The sequence below is a fragment of the Zalophus californianus genome, chromosome 1, assembly GCF_009762305.2.
Source record: "Zalophus californianus isolate mZalCal1 chromosome 1, mZalCal1.pri.v2, whole genome shotgun sequence".
NCBI classification, from domain to species: domain Eukaryota; kingdom Metazoa; phylum Chordata; class Mammalia; order Carnivora; family Otariidae; genus Zalophus; species Zalophus californianus.
In genome coordinates, this window is record NC_045595.1 from 21,151,411 (window position 1) to 21,170,315 (window position 18,905).

The 18,905-nt window shown below is 39.6% G+C and overlaps 1 protein-coding gene across 19 annotated transcripts in view; it reads right to left on the reverse strand.

Moving 5' to 3' along the window:
• The window catches only part of PBRM1 (polybromo 1), a 115,948-nt gene that overhangs the window by 82,069 nt on the left and 14,974 nt on the right, over window positions 1–18,905 (reverse strand). For all 19 annotated transcript variants that reach the window (XM_027582392.2, XM_027582382.2, XM_027582384.2 and 16 more), the window contains 4 exons: window positions 16,140–16,287; window positions 10,318–10,461; window positions 6,816–6,932; window positions 2,090–2,158 (listed from right to left, as the gene is read on the reverse strand). In XM_027582392.2, the coding sequence (XP_027438193.1) occupies window positions 2,090–2,158; window positions 6,816–6,932; window positions 10,318–10,461; window positions 16,140–16,287 (478 nt within the window). The remainder of the gene's footprint in view (window positions 1–2,089; window positions 2,159–6,815; window positions 6,933–10,317; window positions 10,462–16,139; window positions 16,288–18,905) is intronic.

Here is an 18,905-nt window from a genome sequence, read left to right on the forward strand (position 1 = left end):
CCTCTTTATTTGGAAAAAATCCTAGTACAGGTGCTAGGGAGGAACCTACTTTCCACAATAGAGGGTAAAAGTGGATAATAGCACTGCTAGCAGCCTGGCAGCCAGGGCAAGGGGAGATAATTCATGCTTGAGCCTTGAGAGACTAAAGTGAGGGCAAGGGAATAGAAAAAATGCGTTCCTACCTCCCGCAAAGGGCAATGGAGCAGTGGGCGTCCAGGACCCACAGTGGCAGATGACACTGGGAACAGCAATGGCACCACAAAGAGACTACATGACCTCAGCTGTGTCATGATATCCCTGAGTTCTGCCTACTTCCCTAAGGCTAGTTCTCCAGCTTGCCTTCCCAACAATTCCATGAGCTATCTGGTACTCTTTTCAGGGATTCCCCTTCTACTGGAGTTATTCAGAGTTGGTTTCCGTTGCACAGCTACAAAACTGTGATTTGCTAGTGGAGGCACTACAAACAAGTGACAAGGCTCTGGGCTGTGCAATAGAGAGGAAGAATAAAATAGGAAGAAAACTAGGGTCAGGAAGCAACATGCAGAAAGGACCAGAGAGCCTTTCATCAGAGAAGCAGTAAGGACTATTACAGTAACTTGGACATAAGAGGACAAGACCTTGCTTAGGGTGATGACAAAAGGAGGTGCTTCTATGGGGCTTTTGGAAGGAAGAACAGACAAGGAGAGAGGTCTGAGAGAGAAGGCTGGGGCTGGGGTAGGGATGTCTAAAGATCTGATGTGAATTTCAGTATTACAAAAACATCTTCCCCCAAGGTAGATGTTATGAACCCCAGGAGTTTTAGGAGACTAAGTCATTACCAGTAGTGGCTAGGGATCTGCCTTAAAAATCAGGTGATACATTAGAGAATCTGTATTTTAACATTCTGTGAAGTGTATTATGGTACCAGTAATCACTACACTGTTACTCTTTACTACTCTCCTAGAATTTTAAAGCCAAGGAAGTTTCTCCCTCCTGGCAAACCATGTGCCTTCAGTCTCCTTTCTCAACGAGACCATGTGACACATTAAATTTTCCTTTTCATTTTATCTATTGGGAGCCCCAAACCCTCCTTACTCTGGGAGGATCACAAACTCACACTGACCAAGGCCACAGCCCACAGGTGCTCTGTGAGATGCTTCACATCCATTATCACTGCCCCCTCCAAGTCTGCAAACTGGTAACACTACACTCAGCATAGAGCAGAGGAAGTCACCTGACTGAAGTGATATAGCTAGTAAGGAGCAGAGCTGGAAAGTAACCCATGTCGGTACAACTCTAAAAACTGGGTTTCTGGTAAGATTTGGCTCTTTCTTCCCTACACCTTCTTTAACTTCTAATCATCAGGTTTTAAATTTCATCATTCATTCACTCAATAAACATCTACTGAGCACCTACTCTGTGGAGAGGCAGTAACAGTGCAGAGGTTAAGAGCACAGACTCTGGAGTCAGAATGTCTAGCTTCAAATCCCAACTCTTCTCCTTACTAGCTGATGACTTGAGCCAGTGACTTACCATCTCTGTGCTTCAGTTGTCTCACCTGTAAAACAGGAATAATAATAGTATCTACCTCACGGAGTGGCTGTCAGAATTAGCTAATACATATAAAGCACTTAGAACAGAGCAGGCACCTAGCAATGCCAGGTGAGCGTTGGCTGCTGCCATCGCTGGAGATACCGGGAAGAACAAAGTCTCTGTTTCCACTGACCTTACACTCTAACATATACTGAAGGTAATTTATTCTGAGACATCAAACTATTTGGAAGCAGGTAAGAATAAACAACAAAGCTTTACTGCTAATGGGCCTTTCACAACCAGAAATGTCTACGCCCAGTGCTTTTAATTTTTGTCCTAAGAGCAAGATTTACTATGCCAATGAAAATTCTGCTTTCCCCCCTACAGATAAAATGCAAAAGGGACACTATGCTACCTCCTCCAAAGCGATAATCAGTTATACCACTCCAAACTGTTTATTATATTGCTAAGAACCCCTTACAAAGACATCTGCTTCTGTTTTCTAAAAGCCCCTAAAAAAGACCTCAGGCTGATCTGCCCTAAACCATATATGGTTACAATATGGTCATCTTCATACCTGTATCCTCTGGGCAATGGTCTTGAGATCTATAGGCTCCTTAATTATTGCATAATAGTCTGGATATTGCTGGAAGACAAAAACCCAGGCATGCTAAATAAGAGAAAATATCCAGGTAATGAGAAAACAAGAAAGCACGCTGACAACCTGCTCATCAACTGAACAGCTCTGTCAGATGCAGGGCTACAGTCACAGCTGTACAGTATATTGTTTGTTATAGCTGAAGCAGAAAGAATTTAATTTTAACAAGCTTCATGAAATACACAAGAGCACGCTGTACAAGTTTACAGGTAGTATTTGGTAATTGCCATTATTCAACTAATACACCATAATTTAATGTTTGAAATACTCTAAATTCACAGAATCACAAATTTTAAATTTAACATATTTATGCCTGGAAATGAAAGAGATGAATGTTTTTGAATGCTCTTATAAGCTCTTTTAATTTTGCAATCTAAATCACACAATATTATTCTATTTCATATAAAATTATTATTTAAGATTTTATTTATTTTAAAGAGAGAGCACACGTGCCCACGAATGGACGGGGGCGGGGGAAGAGGAAGGGGAAGGGGGAAAGAATCTCAGACAAACTCCATGCTGACCGTGGAGCCTGACACAGGGCTGAATCTCACCACCCTCAGATCATGACCTGAGCCAAAACTAAGAGTCAGATGGTTAACTGACTATGCCACCCAGACACCCCTCATATAAAATTCTTAAGGATCTACACTACATCAGGTTGCAAGTTTGTTAGCTTCATGTTTAACTTAATGCTTCTACTTATTTTGGTCAAATTAATTTTTTTCAAACTAAACACGTTCAAGTGAACTACATTAAAGAAACAAAGTAAAAGGGGCTCCTGGATGGCTCAGTCAGTTAAGCGTCTGCCTTTGGCTCAGGTCAAGCCCCACATTGGACTTCCTGCTTGGTGGGGAGTCTGCTGCTCCCTTTCCCTCTGCCTCCTCCTCCCTGTTCATACTCTGTTTCTGTCTCTCATTCTCTCTGTAAAATAAATAAAATCTTAAAAAAAAATAAAATTATAAGCACTTTCTGATTTCTTATCAAATATTATCTCATCACAAGAACAGAAGTTAAGTATGTTAGAGGTATGTTCTTGAAGAGTTTCACAAAGCCCACAGTGCAGGGACGTCTGGGTGGCTCAGCTGGTTAAGTGTCTGACTCTTGAGTTCAGCTCAGGTCATGATCTCAGGATCATGAGATGGCGCCCTGTATCAGGCTCCGTACTCAGCGGGGAGTCTGCTTGAGATTCTCCCTCACCCTTGCCCCTCGCCTGAATGCATGCCCTCTTTCAAATAAATAAAATCTTTAAAAACAAAACAAAACAAAAAAACAAAGCCCACAGTGCATTCACTGCTCCAAGTCTTTTCTACAGGTTTGGTTCCTTATAAGGAAACAACTGAAGCCGACCAAAAATCAAAAGCTGGTCTACTCAAGGGGGAGAGGTGTGGGTTCTCCAAGCTCTTCCAACCTGTTCAAGTCCTTGAAGCCCAAACAATAACAAAAAGCAGGAGGCTACAGCCTTCACTCAGTTACTGGGCTGAAGGCATGATCTCAGGGATGCTTCCTCTCATCCGATTCCTCAGCTTACCCTACTTTCTTAACCCTGCTCTTTTCTTTGCTTGGATCGAACCCCTTTTCTAGCCCCTTTCTTTACCAATTCTACTTCTGAGAAACAGTTCAGAAGACAAATTATAACAAGGTCACCCAGGCTGGGGTGGAGCGTAATCCCAGCTGTTGGGTCTATATATTCACAATCCCCCTCTCCCACGCAGCCAGTCCAGCTTGGGAAGGGCTCATAAAGGAAAGGTAAAAACTGCCCTCCCCTCCCAGTCCCAGTCAACTTTCAAAACTGTCACACCCTGAAGGACCGATGGGAACCTGCTTTTTCCAACCAACTTTTGCTACATGGTGTTCCCGAAAGCCCTCCTGGAATGGGGGAACAGGATATTAGTGTGGTTTTTTGGTTCTGTTTTGTTTTAAAAGTAGGTTCCACACCCAGCATGGAGCCCAATGTGGGGCTTGAACTCATGACCTTGAGAGAAAGACCTGAGCTGAGATCAAGAGTCAGGACGCTTAACTGACTGAGCCATTCAGGTGCCCCAGGATATTAATGTTTTATTGCTTCAAGTTACCCTTAGTGGCTTGACCAATGGTGATGGTCTCCTGCAGAGTAAGAGTTCTTGAATAAAGACTATACTCCTTTCTTACAGTTTTTTTATTGTGGTTAAATACACAAAAGGTTTACCATTTAATCATTAAAAGTGTGTGGTTCAGTGGCATTAAGTACATTCACATTATTGTGCAACCATTGTCATCATCCGTCTTCCAAACTTTTCATCTTCCCAAACTAAATCTCCAGACCCACTGAACAGTAACTGCCCCCTCTCCCTTCCTGCCTGTCCCTGGAAACCACAATTCTACTTTCTCTATGAATTTGAATATTCTGAGTACCTTCTACAAGAGGAAACATGTAATACTGGTCCTTCTGTGACAGGCTTATTTCACTTACCATAATGTGTTCCGGGTTCATTGTAGCATGTGTCGGAATTTCATTCTTTATTTATTGTAAATATTTCATTTACTTATTTGAGACAGAGAACGAGAGAACAAATAGGGACAGGGGGAAAGGGAGAAGCAGGCTTCCTGCTGAGCAGGGAGCGGGACGCGGGGCTTGATCCCAGGACTATGGGATCGTGACCTGAGCCGAAGGCAGACGCTTTAACCGACTGAGCCACCCAGGCACCCCTCATTCTTTTTTTAAAGGCTGAATAACACTCCATTGTATGTGTATACCACATTTCATTTATCCAGTCATCTGTTGAGGGACATCTGGGTTGCTCCCATGTTTTAGCTATTTTGAGTAATACTGCTGTGAACATGGGTGTACACTCTTTGAGATCCTGCTTCCAATTCCTTTGGTATATACCCAAAGTGGAATTGCTGGATCATATGGTAATTCTATATTTAATTTTTGAAGTTTCTTAAAATTTAAAACATATGACCAATATAATCTCTGTATTTCTCTAATCAGATCCACACTTAGAATAGTAGTGGTCATATATGCTTGTTTTTTTTTTTTTTTTAACTTTTTAAAGTAAAGTCTACACCCAACATGGGGCTTGAACTCATGACACCAAAATCAAGAGTTGCATGTTCTAACGACTTAGCCAGCCAGGTGCCCTTATGCTTTACTTCTAATGTGATAACTGTCCTACAACTAGTCAAGACACATCTCTAAATAACCAGTCTTGCCCATGACTGATGGGGAAAGCTGCAAGCCACTCATCAGTCAATAAGCATTTCTTGCACACCAGTGACATGCTGGATTCTGACCACATGGCAGGGACACAAAAGAAAATCGGACATAATCTTTGTTCTTAAATTCAGGGACATGGGAGGGAGGCAGATAAAAAGTAAATGATCACAATGGAATTAAGTGCTACAGTGAAGTACTTCTAAAAGTATATCCTTGTCTAGAAATACAAGAACGCTGAGGCCATGGAAATTTTTGTAGTTCCATGTGCTACCGTGGAACTTTAGCTATGTTCACTGCCTTTCAGTTATGAAGCCATGAGAGGCCCTACCACTTTCAAAGGATCTCACTTGTCTAGAAAACCTCTTCCTCTTTGGGGTAGATGAGTGCTATTAGATCTCTCTCTTCTCCATCACCATATCAGAACTAAAAGAGGAAGAACTCATTTATCTTCTTCTCATTCTGTCTCCTGAGCAAAGAGAATGTTTCTTCTCTTTCATTAAATAAAAGGCTTAGTTTAGGTACTTATTTTGTTATTTAAGAATTACCAATCTTGGAAACAACCCAGTGTCCATTGACAGATGAATGGACAAATAATATGTGGTATATGCACACAATGGGAGTATTATTTAGCTTTAAAAAAAGAAAGTAATTCTGACACATGCTACAACCTGGATGAACCCTGAATACATGATGCTAAATGAAATAAACCAGATATAAAAGGATAAATATTGTATGAGTCCTCTTATGATCAGGTACTTAGCATAGTCAAATTCATAGAGAGAGAACACAGAATGGTAGCTGCCAGAAGCTGGGGGCTGAGAGGGAGTGGGGAGTTAATTGGTTTTTTTGTTTGTTTGTATTTTATTTTATGGGGAGTTATTGTTTAATGGATACAGAGGGTTTTTTTTTAAGATTTTATTTATTTATTTGACAGAGAGAGACAGCAGGAGAGGGAACACAAGCAGGGGGAGTAGGAGAGGGAGAAGCAGGCTCCCGGCTGAGCAGGGTGCCTGATGCGGGGCTTGATCCCAGGACTCTGGGATCATAACCTGAGCCGAAGGCAGACACTTAACAACGGAGCCACCCAGGCGCCCCTGGATACAGAGTTTTAATTAAGGAGATGGACATACAACATGAATGTACTTACACCTCAACTGAACTGTACACTTAAAATGGTTAATTGGTAAATCTTACATATATTTTACAATAGAAAAAGAAAAACAGATAAACAGTAAGAATAACCAATCAAAAACAATTTTGTTTTAAACTCACAACTTTAGGCTTGCTGCTGTGGCCTCAAGGAGGATCACTTGGCAGCCTCCAATGCCTTTCACTAACTTTACCTTATTTACTAAAAACTAATAAATTTTCTGAAGTACTGAAAAACGAAAACCAAGCTAAGCAAAAACACACTTTAACTCACCTATTTTTAATTGCATCACTTACCACTTTAGAAGGCAGTTTCTGAAAAAGTTCACTAATGAGACGTCCTGATGGATTTGTGGCTACAACTATGGCTTCAAGAAGCTGCTCCAGGATCTCCTTCAAGTAACTTGGAGAAGACTGGTTAGCAGTAGCAGGAAGGAGAGAAGGGAGAGAGAAGGACTGTGAGAGAAATCCAAAAATCAATGCTAAAATGTTAAAGTTAATTCAAAAAAGCAACTTGTAAACAGTGCTTACTTAGTAAGTTTCAAGAATACCACAGAACAGAAACACTCTGATGTTGGACATGGGGCTTGTATCCCCAGAATGGCATATGTGAAACTAAGGAGGCTCATTATGTTACTTCAGTAACTAAATCCCTTGGATCAGGTCTTTTTACTGAACTCTACTCCACAGTAAACACTGTAACAGTGAAATTCAAGTGCCATATATATGAAATAATGGAAATGCAAACCTTTTTAGGGTCTGAGCAACTGAGACAGAGAAAACATGTCCCATGATACCTGACTCTCTCTACATCGTTGTTCCTATCTACTGAAGTCCTAATATTCTGGTAGAACAAGGATGTATGTAAAGCTGGAAATATATACTTCTACCCATGGGGTACTCCGTCAGATCTAACGACAGAATTCAAGCTATCTCAAAAATGAATGGAGACGGGGTTGGGAGGGATGGGGTGGCTGGGTGATAGACACTGGGGAGGGTATATGCTACGGTGAGCGCTGTGAATTGTGCAAGACTGTTGAATCACAGATCTGTACTTCTGAAACAAATAACGCAACATATTTTAAGAAAAAAGAAAAAGAAGAAGATAGCAGGAGAGGAAGAATGAAAGGGAGTAAGTCAGAGGGGGAGACGAACCAGGAGAGATGATGGACTCTGAAAAACAAACTGAGGGTTCTAGAGGGGAGGAGGGTAGGGGGATGGGTCAGCCTGGTGATGGGTATTACAGAGGGCACATTCTGCGTGGAGCACTGGGTGTTATGAACAAACAATGAATCATGGAACACTACACCAAAACAAATGATGTAATATATGGTGATTAACATAACAATAAAAAATTAAAAAAAAATGAATGGAGATTAAATCAAATGACGCACATTACTTCTGCCCTGCAGACTGGCTGACTTGCTCCTACCTTAGTCACTATTTCAACATGGGAAAGTATATGCCCCAAACAGTACTTGGTCAGGAATGGTCTGAGTCTGAAGCTGGTTTCTACAGTGAGCATTAGCATGTTTGAGTTAAGAGTTATAGAAAATGGGTGCACCTGGTGGCTCAACTGTTTAAACACCCAACTCTTTTGACTCTGGTCATGATCTTGGGGTTGTGAGATCAAGACCCGTGTTGGACTCCACGCTCAGCAGGGAGTCTGCTTGAGATTCTCTCCCTCTGCCCCTCCCCGCCATGTTCACTCTCTCTAAAATAAATAAATCTTAAAAGAGTTCTAGAAAATGTACTTCATGTCCAAACCATGTTTTGTACATATAAAAGAAAAGAAAGGTTAATGGTATTTCTCACTCGAATCATAAAAGCACTGGTATTTGTGTCCTCATCTAACAGATCTTTTTTATTTGGTACAGTCTCAATTTTAAGGTCCAACATTAACTCCACAGAAAGCACGAACATCTCTTAGCCTAGCACAGTACCTGGCAGTAACAGACACATAACAAATACTTAACAGATAAACCATGTGATTAGCTGAGAGTCCCCAACCACATAAGCTTAGAGAACCAACAAAACACTGATGAAAGCAGACTAAAATACCCATGCTTCAGTCATTTACTTCCTGGCTAAAACACAGTACCACAGAGTAAGCTTCAAAAAGAGGAGAGTATATTCTGCAGCCAAGATTCCTCTCCTCCCAACCCAACCAGCTATCTTGGAAACATGTGTTGTAGATGACCTAGAGCACGGTGTGTGAATGCATTCATACAACGTATTTCCACAACTGGGAAAACTCCAAGGAAATCATTCTGAATTTAAAAACGAGAAGCTTGAAAATTCCCTCTCCCTTCACAAGAACTTAGGGCCAAGAAGCAGCCCTGGGAGGTATAAATATGAAGGCGCAAGATCCTCCCAATTTCTTACCAAAGAAACACAGGCAAGTCCTAAATGCAGGCGGTTTCATTTTTGACTAGAACCCTGGAGGCCTATAAGAAGACTGAGCCCTCTGTAGGTAATGTTCTGCTCAAGAAAGCATGGGGTTAACTGCTGTCCCTATATTAATACCAGAGAATAAAATTCTAGGGACTCCCTGGTTAATTGCCTTCTACCTAATTCTAATCATTTAACTGCTAGAAAGAAATTGACAAGGTACCTAAGAACTACATTTGAGACTCCAAGAAGTAGTTACTTTTTTTTTTTTTTTTTTAAGAGCAAGAGAGAAAGTGAGAGCACGTGGGTGTGTGAGTGGCGGGGAGGCAGAGGGAGAGCGAAAATCTTAAGCAGACTCCACGCTGAGCACAGAGCCCAATGCGGGGCTCCATTATCACGACCTGAGCCAAATCTAAGAGTCAGATGCTTAACCGACTGAGCCACCCAGGCGCCCCGAAATATTTACATTTTTGAGAAATTCATCGACCACTTTTTTCTGTGTTGAAGTTTCAGGAGAAGGTCTATTTAGGTTAACCCAGGGAAGCAAAGGAATGCTCTGTTTTGGGTATCTCACTATTTAGCTACAGAAGAGAGATGTCCTTACTTTTATTATCCTTTTTCCTTTTTTAACATGTGTGTTCATTCATCAAGTATTTATCAGTACCTACATACCAGGCAGTTTTAGATGCCCAGGAATAGCTGCATAAGGTGGTATTTTTTGTGGAGCTATCATTCTCTTTGGAAGAATAAAGAAAATAAACATGTAAACAAACAAGTTATTTCACATATAGTAACAAAAAACTGAGGACCATAGAACAGTGATGTGATGATGGGAAAGGAGGGGTTACAGGGCAAACAATTTAGATAGGTGGTCAGGAAAGTCCACTCCTAGCTGTCATTATTTTAAGTGATATCAGAATCATGAAAAAGAGCCAGTCACAGGAAGAGCCAAAGGAAACACGTCCTAAGAAGAAGAGCAACTGCAAAATTCTAGAGGCAGGAGCTCATTTGGCATGTTCTAGGAACAGCAGCAGCATAATCTACAAAAAATATTCCTAAAGTGATTCCAATGACTCTCCAACATTTAATCATAACACTGACTACTCTTATAAGATATCTCAATCCAGCAATACTGGAATAGTCCTTGATAATATGAAGGTCCTCCTTAAAACTAAGGAAATATGCATCAATGTAAGAGCAACTCATGGCAACATTGTCCAGGATGTCCTAGGATCCCCTGTAATTGGGAGTGGGGCTCTCTGTTCATATGCCCCCTTACCCTCCCCTAGTTACCAACACAACTCCACAGGAAGCCCAGCTTCCCATAACAGCACAGAAGAAATCACAGGCAGGAGGGCCCTGTCCACCTCCCAATGGTCCATCTTACTCATCCCAGCTACACACTCACTCCTTCGGTCACTGTGCCTTGATTGTCTTGCCCATCTTCATCATCATCTTCATCATCTGCTTCTCCTTTTTGAACAAACTCATTTCTTGTTCGAAGGTACAAATCCCACAGTTTGCAAGCAGCTTTATACTCAGGAGAATCTGGCTGTACAAATTAACAAAGACAAGAGAAAAAAATTTCACTTTAGTATTTTATTGTAAATCAATGACTTTTAAAGCATTCTAAAACATTAATGTTGAACCCCCTACTACAAATTTAGAAATCTCTTTTTTTTTTAAGATTTTATTTATCTGACAGAGTGAGACACAGCGAGAGAGGAAACAAGCAGGGGGAGATGCTTAACAACTGAGCCACCCAGGGGACCCCAAATTTAGAAATCTTTATGACTAAAAGATACATGGGCCTCAATTCCTCTTCTGAAGAACTAAGCATATGTTTTAAAGGCATTCTGAAATCATATTACTTTATTTATTTATGCCCTATCTCATTACATTAAGATTTGAGGCAAAAGATAAATGATTTGTTAAATTAACACTAATAGGGACACCTGGTGGCTCAGTCAGTTAAGCGTCTGCCTTCGGCTCAGATCATGATCCTAAGGTCCTGGGATTGAGTCCCCCATCGGGCTCCTTGCTCAGCGGGGAGCCTGGTTCTCCCTCTACCTGCCACTCCCCCTGCTTGTGCTCTCTCTCTGACAAATAAAATCTTAAAAAAAATTAAATTAAAAAAATTAACACTAATTACTCATACATGAAGACACGCAATTTAAAAGATAAGACCCAGTTTAAGGGCTGTAAGTGTAAAGGATAGAAGCTAATGATTGTTGGGGCGCTTGGGTGGCTCAGTTGGTTAAGCGACTGCCTTCGGCTCAGGTCATGATCCTGGAGTCCCGGGATCGAGTCCCACATCGGGCTCCCTGCTCGGCAGGGAGTCTGCTTCTCCCTCTGACCCTCTTCCCTCTCATGTGCTCTATCTCTCATTCCCTCTCAAATAAATAAATTAAAAAAATCTTTAAAAAAAAAGAAGCTAATGATTGTTCTAATATTACTTCTATTTTTAAGCTATTTACTACTTTATTTAAAGATTTCTTTTCCTAAAGTGTAACAGGGATAACCTCTAACTGAAACTTTCCAGTAAAAGCAATACTGGACGCAATGTTAAAATAAATAAATAAATAAAAACAAAACTTTCAAAATGCATCCAGGTGCTGCCAGTAAGGACAAAGCAATGCTCAAAAGAGCAAGAAAAGAGTAAAAGCAGGAACCCAGATGAGCATGCAGAACACTGAAGCTGACATTCACTCGAGTAAGACAAGATAAACCTACGCTTTAGTTTTCAAGGCTCTCTCTGAGGCTGCCAGGACAGGATCTAAAGGGCAGGGCCCACCAGAAGCTGGGACCCAAAGGCCACCGTTGCAACGTAAGTGGGAATTCAAAACAATTCAGTTTCTGTGATGCCCGGGAACAACACTACCCACCTCAACCTCCACCCAGCTCAACTTGTGCTTATCTCAAACCATAGCACTGCAGGGAGGAGAGGCATGGGATGAATCTCCTCCGAGAACTCTTCATCATACGCTAGCCCTAACAAAGATAGGCCAGGTGCCTGGGATAAGCAACACACTAAAATGAATGAACCCAACTTCAATCTAAGCCTCAATCTCTAGAGAGCAAGTTCCAAGAAATATGAGCTCAAGGTTAAAATTCATGAAACACACAAGAAAGCCAGCAGAAATAACCGCAAAATCAGACATGCAAGTATTTCAGATATTGGAATTGTCTGCCATAGAATGAAAAATAAGTACGTTGAACATTTTTAAAGAAACAATGGGATTGAAAAATATAAGCAAATTGCAGGAAACCCTGAAAAAGAAACTACTTCCAAAACAAGAAAAATATAAATATTAAAATGTAAGAACTCAATAGCATGGTTTAAGAGCAGATTTCAAAGAAAACTGGAAGAACTAAAGAAATTACTTAAAAAGCAACACAGGCACTAAAAAGGGGAATATGAAAGGAGAGACAGAGATGTGAGAGGGCTCTAATAGAACACCCAGAGTTCTAGCAGGAGAGAGAGCACGGCAGGGGCAGCATGTAAAGACAGAACAGCTGCAAACTTATCAGAGCTGATGAAAAACATCAAAGATTTAGAAAGCCCTATAATTCCCAAACTATACTAATAAAAAGATATTCATATCTAGACACATCACCGTGAAACCATAGAACACAAGAGACAACAAGACACCAAAGACAGCCAGAAAGAAAACAGAGCTAACCTTTAAAGGAACTAAAATTATATTGACAGAGGACTTCTTGATGGCAATAAAAGAAAAAAGAATGGGGACACCTGGCTGGCTCAGTCAAAACGACATGCGACTTTTGATCTCAGGGCCATGAGTTTGAGCCCCATGTTGTGTGTAAAGATTACTTTAAATAAATAAACTAAAAAAAAAAAAAAGAATGTGAGTAAAAACAAATACTATCTATAAAACAGTAACATTAAAAAAATAAAAAAAAAAAACAGTAACATTATTTTATGGGATTAAAAATCTGCCACAACAGGTGTGCCTGGCTGGCTCAGTCAGTGGAGTGTATGACTCTTCATCTTGGGGTTGTGAGTTCCAGTCCCATGCTGGGTGCAAAGATTACTTAAAAATAAAATCTTTTTTTTTTTAAAGATTCATTTATTTAAGAGAGAGAATGCAAGCAGGGGGAGGGGCAGAGGGAGAAAGGGAAACGGAATCCTCAAGCAGACTCCCCACTGAGCACAGAGCCCTTGCAGGGCTTGATCCAGGGATCCTGAGATCACAATCCAAGCCAAAATCAAGAGTCGGATGCTCAACCGACTGTACCACCCAGGCACCCCAAAAATAAATTAAAAAAAAAAATCTGCCATGACAGAACTAAAATACAAAACATCAGCAGATCAGAGTTGAATTATTCTAAGGTCTCTGTATTGTTTAGAAGGAGGTTTAAGATGCTGATTAACTTTTGACTTTAGTAAGTTAATTATGCACATTAAAGCTTCTTGAATAAGAACCAAGAGGTATCAATAGATTTTACAACCCCCAAATTGTAGAGAAGAGGGAATAACAAAATGAAACCAAAAGAAGGCAGAAAGAAAAACAAGAGAAAAGATTACAAAATGAGATAAAGTGGAAATGTAGATGACAGAAATACATCCGAATATAATGTTATTACTAAAACTGTAAAGAGATGAAAAAAAAAAAAAACTGTAAAGAGATGAAATTCCAGGTAAAAAGATTATCACCCGTATATTAATAGAAATTCATGCATATGCTGTTTGCAAGGGGTGCGTTAGCATGAAAGGGTTGCAGGAAAAGAATGGGAAAAAATAAACTAGATAAACACAAATATAAAAGCTGATAGAACTATATTAATATCAGATAAAACAGACTTCAAACAAAAGACATTACTAATGATACTACATAATGCAAAAAAAAATTCAATTTACCAGGACAATGTAACAATTTTAAACTTGTATGCTCCCAGTTGCAGTTTTAAAATACATAAAGCAAAAGATCAACAGAGTTATTAAGAAGAAACAGACAAATCCATCATCTGAGTGAGAGATTTTAAAACACCTCATTTGGTAAACAGTTTGTACAGATAATTCAGTAAGGATATAAATGATTTTAGCAACATAATTAACAAGCTAGGTCTGATGGACACACGCAGAATCTTGTATCCAATGAATAGCACCCTTGTCATAGTCACAAAATTTATAGCACCTTTATAGCTAAAACTAGAAACAACCCAAATGCCCATCAACTGGGAAATGGATAAACAAAGTGTGGTACAGCCATATAATAGCACATTATCCAATCATAGAAAGGAATGAAGTACTAATACATGCTACAAAATGGATGAACCTCGAAGACCTGCTCAGTGAAAGAAGCCAGTCACCTAAGGCCATGTAGTATTTGATTCCATTTATATGCAATGTGCTGAACGACAAATCCACAAGAAAATAGATTAGTGATTGTCAGAGGCAGGGAGGAGGGGAAATGGAGAGCACCTGTTAATGGGTATGGTTTTATTTTTGGGGTAATGAAAATATTCTGGAGTTAGGTATTAGATATTAGTGATGGTTGCACAACTTTGTGAATATGCCAAAAACTCCTGAATTCTATACTTTCTTTTTTATTATTATTATTTTTTTAAAGTAAGCTCCATGCCCCGTGTGGAGCCCAACACAGGCTTAAATTCACAACCCTGACATCGAGACTGGAGATGATGTCAAGAGTTGGACGCTTTACCAACTGAGCCACCCAGGCACCCCTGAATCTACACTTTAAAAGACTGTGTGACAGAAGGGAAGGGGGTGGGGGAATGGGGTAACCAGGTGATGGGTGTTAAGGAGGGCATGTGTGGTGATGAGCACTGGGTGTTATACACAACTGCAATGAATCATTGAACACTACATCAAAAACTTATTATGTACTATATGCTGGCTAACTGAACATAAAAAAAAAAAAGAATTAGCATCCGCCAAAAAAATAATTGACGAATTTATTCTCAATTAAAGAAAACTTATTCTCAATCAAAGAAAAAATATATATATACACACATATTACACAGTATTAAGAACAAACCTAATAACACTTTGCATTTTGCAGACTCAATAAAAAAACATCTAAAGCTTTGCTAAAATAACTTAAAGAAGCCTTAAAAAAACGACGACACATCAAATTCAAAGACTGGAATAATCAATATCACAATTACATTAATTCTCCAAAATAGGACTGATCCACAGAGTCCATGCAATTCCAATAAAATCTCCAACAATTTTTTTCATGCTTGACTTAACATAACATGTTAAGAAAAGGGCCAAGAATGATCAATAACCAGTGCTTTCCTTACCTGATAAAGAATTATAAAGCCATAATAATTAAGGCAAGAATAAAAGAGCCGAGTAATAGCTAAACTGGGCAAAACAAAAGGAACAGACTAAAGGCTGGAAAGGGACCATGAGGACATGGAAGCACTGTGAGCACTGCTGGTGCACATGACTGTGAAGAGGATGTGGCCACTTCAAGGTGCCACTTATCCCTTTTAGGAAACAAAATTGAACCCTATCTCACAGAAGACACAAAAACCAACCTGAGCTGCCGTAAAGGCCTGTATGTGAAAGACAAAACCATTAAACTTTTAGAAGAGAATATAGGAGTGTCTTTATAATCTCTGGATAAGAGGGATTTCTGAAAACAAGACACAAATGACAAACCACAAAGTTAAAGAGTAAGAAATTGGATTATGTTAAAATACTCTTCTGTTTCATTAAGACACCATAAAGAATGAAAACAGCCTCATAGTGGGAGAAGATACTTGTAACAAATATAACCAAGGAGGATTAGTATCTAGAATATATTAAAAAAACTTCTAGAAATAAATATGAAAATGACAAACAACTCGAGAGAAAAATGGACAAAAGATCTTAACAGACACAAAAGAAACAAAAATGGTACATGCTATACGAATCTTCAGTTTTTCTTAAAAGAAACAAACTCAGGGGCGCCTGGGTGGCTCAGATGGTTAAGCATCTGCCTTCAGCTCGGATCATGAACTCAGGGTCCTGGGATCGAGCCCCACATCGGGCTCCTGGCTCCGTGGGGAGCCTGTTTCTCCTTCTCCCTCTGCCTCTCTCCCTGCTCCTGCTCTGTCTCAAATGAATAAATAAAATCTTCAAAAAAAAAAAAGGTAACAAATTCAAACCGCACTACTTACACTACTAAACTGATAAAAATTAAAAAGCCAAACTATTATCAAATTGGATACCTTCCAAATGTAATGCTTTCTTACCTTGTAATAGGCCTTTGCATTGTTAAAAAGCAGCTGGAAGTCGGCAGTCAGCAGATTAACATCATCATACTCTTCCATTTTTAGCTTTTGTTGGATTTTCATTAAATCAATGGGCTGAGAAACCACTTCGTAATAGTCTGGTTGATTTCTGTTATAATATTTTTTAAAAAAGATGTTAGTCCAAAGCCCATATAAAGTTATATTTCAAAACTACTTGTGGTAATATCCAACATTCCAAGTGATAAAACATACTAGACTTACTCCCATTATTAGAACTAAAAGAGAGTAACAAAAGCAAGGGGCATATGCAAGCCCTTTTCTAAGTATATATTAGCAACATAAAAACCTAACTTAACATCTGTGATGGTCATTTATATGCTAAATATTTAAGATTTACGGCACCAGCACTAAAACAATGTCACTGGCATCTTCTGCAAATGAAAATATCTTACCTTTTGTGGTGTTCAATAGTGGCTGAAAATAGATTCATGTTTCAGAGCTCTTTACAAACTTACAAAATGGACTGTCTCTTCACTTAGCGACCACAGAACTTTCTCTACCAAGTATAATCAAGTGCCTATTATATATACTGCTCTTGGGCGCCTGGGTGGCTCAGTTGGTTAAGCGACTGCCTTCGGCTCAGGTCATGATCCTGGAGTCATGGGATCGAGTCCCGCATCAGGCTCCCTGCTCAGCAGGGAGTCTGCTTCTTCCTCTGACCCTCTTCCCTCTCGTGCTATCTCTCATTCTCTCTCTCTCAAATAAAATCTTTAAATATATATATATATACACTGCTCTAGTATCAATTACTAAACTTACAGAGGAGAAAGATGAGGTCGTTGGCACAAGGAGCTTACCAAAGATAAAAGGGTGTAAAACATAAACAAACATGACCAAACTATTTAAAAAAAAAACAAAAACAAAAAACCCCAAACACATAGGTATGATAAATAAAAAATCCAGGATAGTGATTATCTCTTGGAGGGGAGGGATAGTGAGGGTCACACAGGAAACTTCAAATGTGGTTATAAATGATAATTTTTTTAAAGATTTTATTTACTTATTTGACAGAGAGCGAGCGAGTGAGAGAGGGAACACAAGCAGGAGACTGGGAGAGAGAGAAGCAGGCTTCCTGCTGAGCAAGGAGCCTGATGTGGGGCTTGATCCCAGGACCCTGGGACCATGACCTGAGCCGAAGGCAGTCACTTAACAACTGAGCCACCCAGGCGCCCCTAAATGATAATTTCTTCAGTTGGGTTTTGGGTTAATGGATGTTTATTATTATTCCCTCTGGCTTTTTTTTAAATTATTTAAATTCAATTAATTAACATTTAATGTATTATTAGTTTCAGAGGTAGGTAGAGCTCAGTGATTCATCAGTTGTAGGTAACACTCAGTGCTCATTACATTACTTGCCCTCCTTAATGCCCATCATCACCTCTGGCTTTTTTCAAATGGAATTTCATGAGACAAGTAAACCTCCTGAAAAATTATTTCAGTGACCATTTCTCTCAGTTCTGCCCCAAGTTAACTCCATTGTAGAGGTATAAGAAATAAATTATTACATACAAAAAATGTCATGTCATTAAGGCTTTAATCTCTCTTGGGACCTTGGCTGACATGTTATAGCCATATATGGAAGATATATTTAATTTTTAAAACCTTTTTATTCTGACATAAAAATTGCAAGAATAATATAAAGTATTATTTTCCGAACCATTTGAAAGTAAGCTGCTGACATGAGGTTCTATCACCCCTGAATAATTTATTTATTTTTATTTTTTAAAGATTTTATTTATTTGACAGAGAGAGCACAAGCAGGAGAGAGAGGGAGAAGCAGGCTCCCTTCTAAGCAGGGAGCCTGATGTGGGACTCGATCCCAGGACCCCGGGATCATGACCCGGGCCAAAGGCAGCCGCTTAACCGACTGAGCCACCCAGGCATCCCCAATCACCCCTGAATAATTTAGTATTTCCTATAAACAAGGACCACAGCTCAACCATTAGAATCAGGAAACTGACTGATACAGTACCACCATTTAGTCCTCATATTCTATAAGTATTCCAAAATTGTCCTTTATACCCAAAGGATCAAGTCCAGAATCACGTGTTGCATTTAGTTATACTTCTTTAGTTTCTTTCATTCTGAAGCAGGTCCTCAGTCTTTCCTCAACTTTCAGGATCTTGATACTTTTGAATAACTTATGGGCCAATTATTTTATAGGGTATCCCTATAAAACAGAGTTTTTCTGTTTCCTGATGAATAAATGCAGGCTATGCTTCAGCAGGACTATGACAGAAATGATGCTGCGTTTGTCACACTGTATCCTATCAGGTTAGGCACATGATTTCAACTTGTCCCAGTACTTAGGCAAGGCTCATTTTGATCACTTGATTATAGTGGTATCTGCCAAGCTTCTCAACTGAGCAAGTCATTGTTTTTCTCCCTATACTTTACAGAGTGGTACCTCCAGACTATGTAAAAGTCCATTCCTAATCAATTCAGTCATTTATTTATATCAATATGGATCCCTGGATTCCTATTTGGAAGTCATTAAAACCCATTATGTTAATTATTCTGATGCTCAAGCTGCTCAAAGTTGGGCCAGGAGGAGTCCTTTCAAGATGGTCTGTATTCTCTATGTACTTTTGACATGTTCCCATCACCCTTTGAACATCTGCTTACTTTCTGGCAGCCTAAGATGTTACAGGTTCCTCCTTGCCCTTAAAATCAGCCATTTCCCCCAAAGAATTCTAGTTCCTTGCA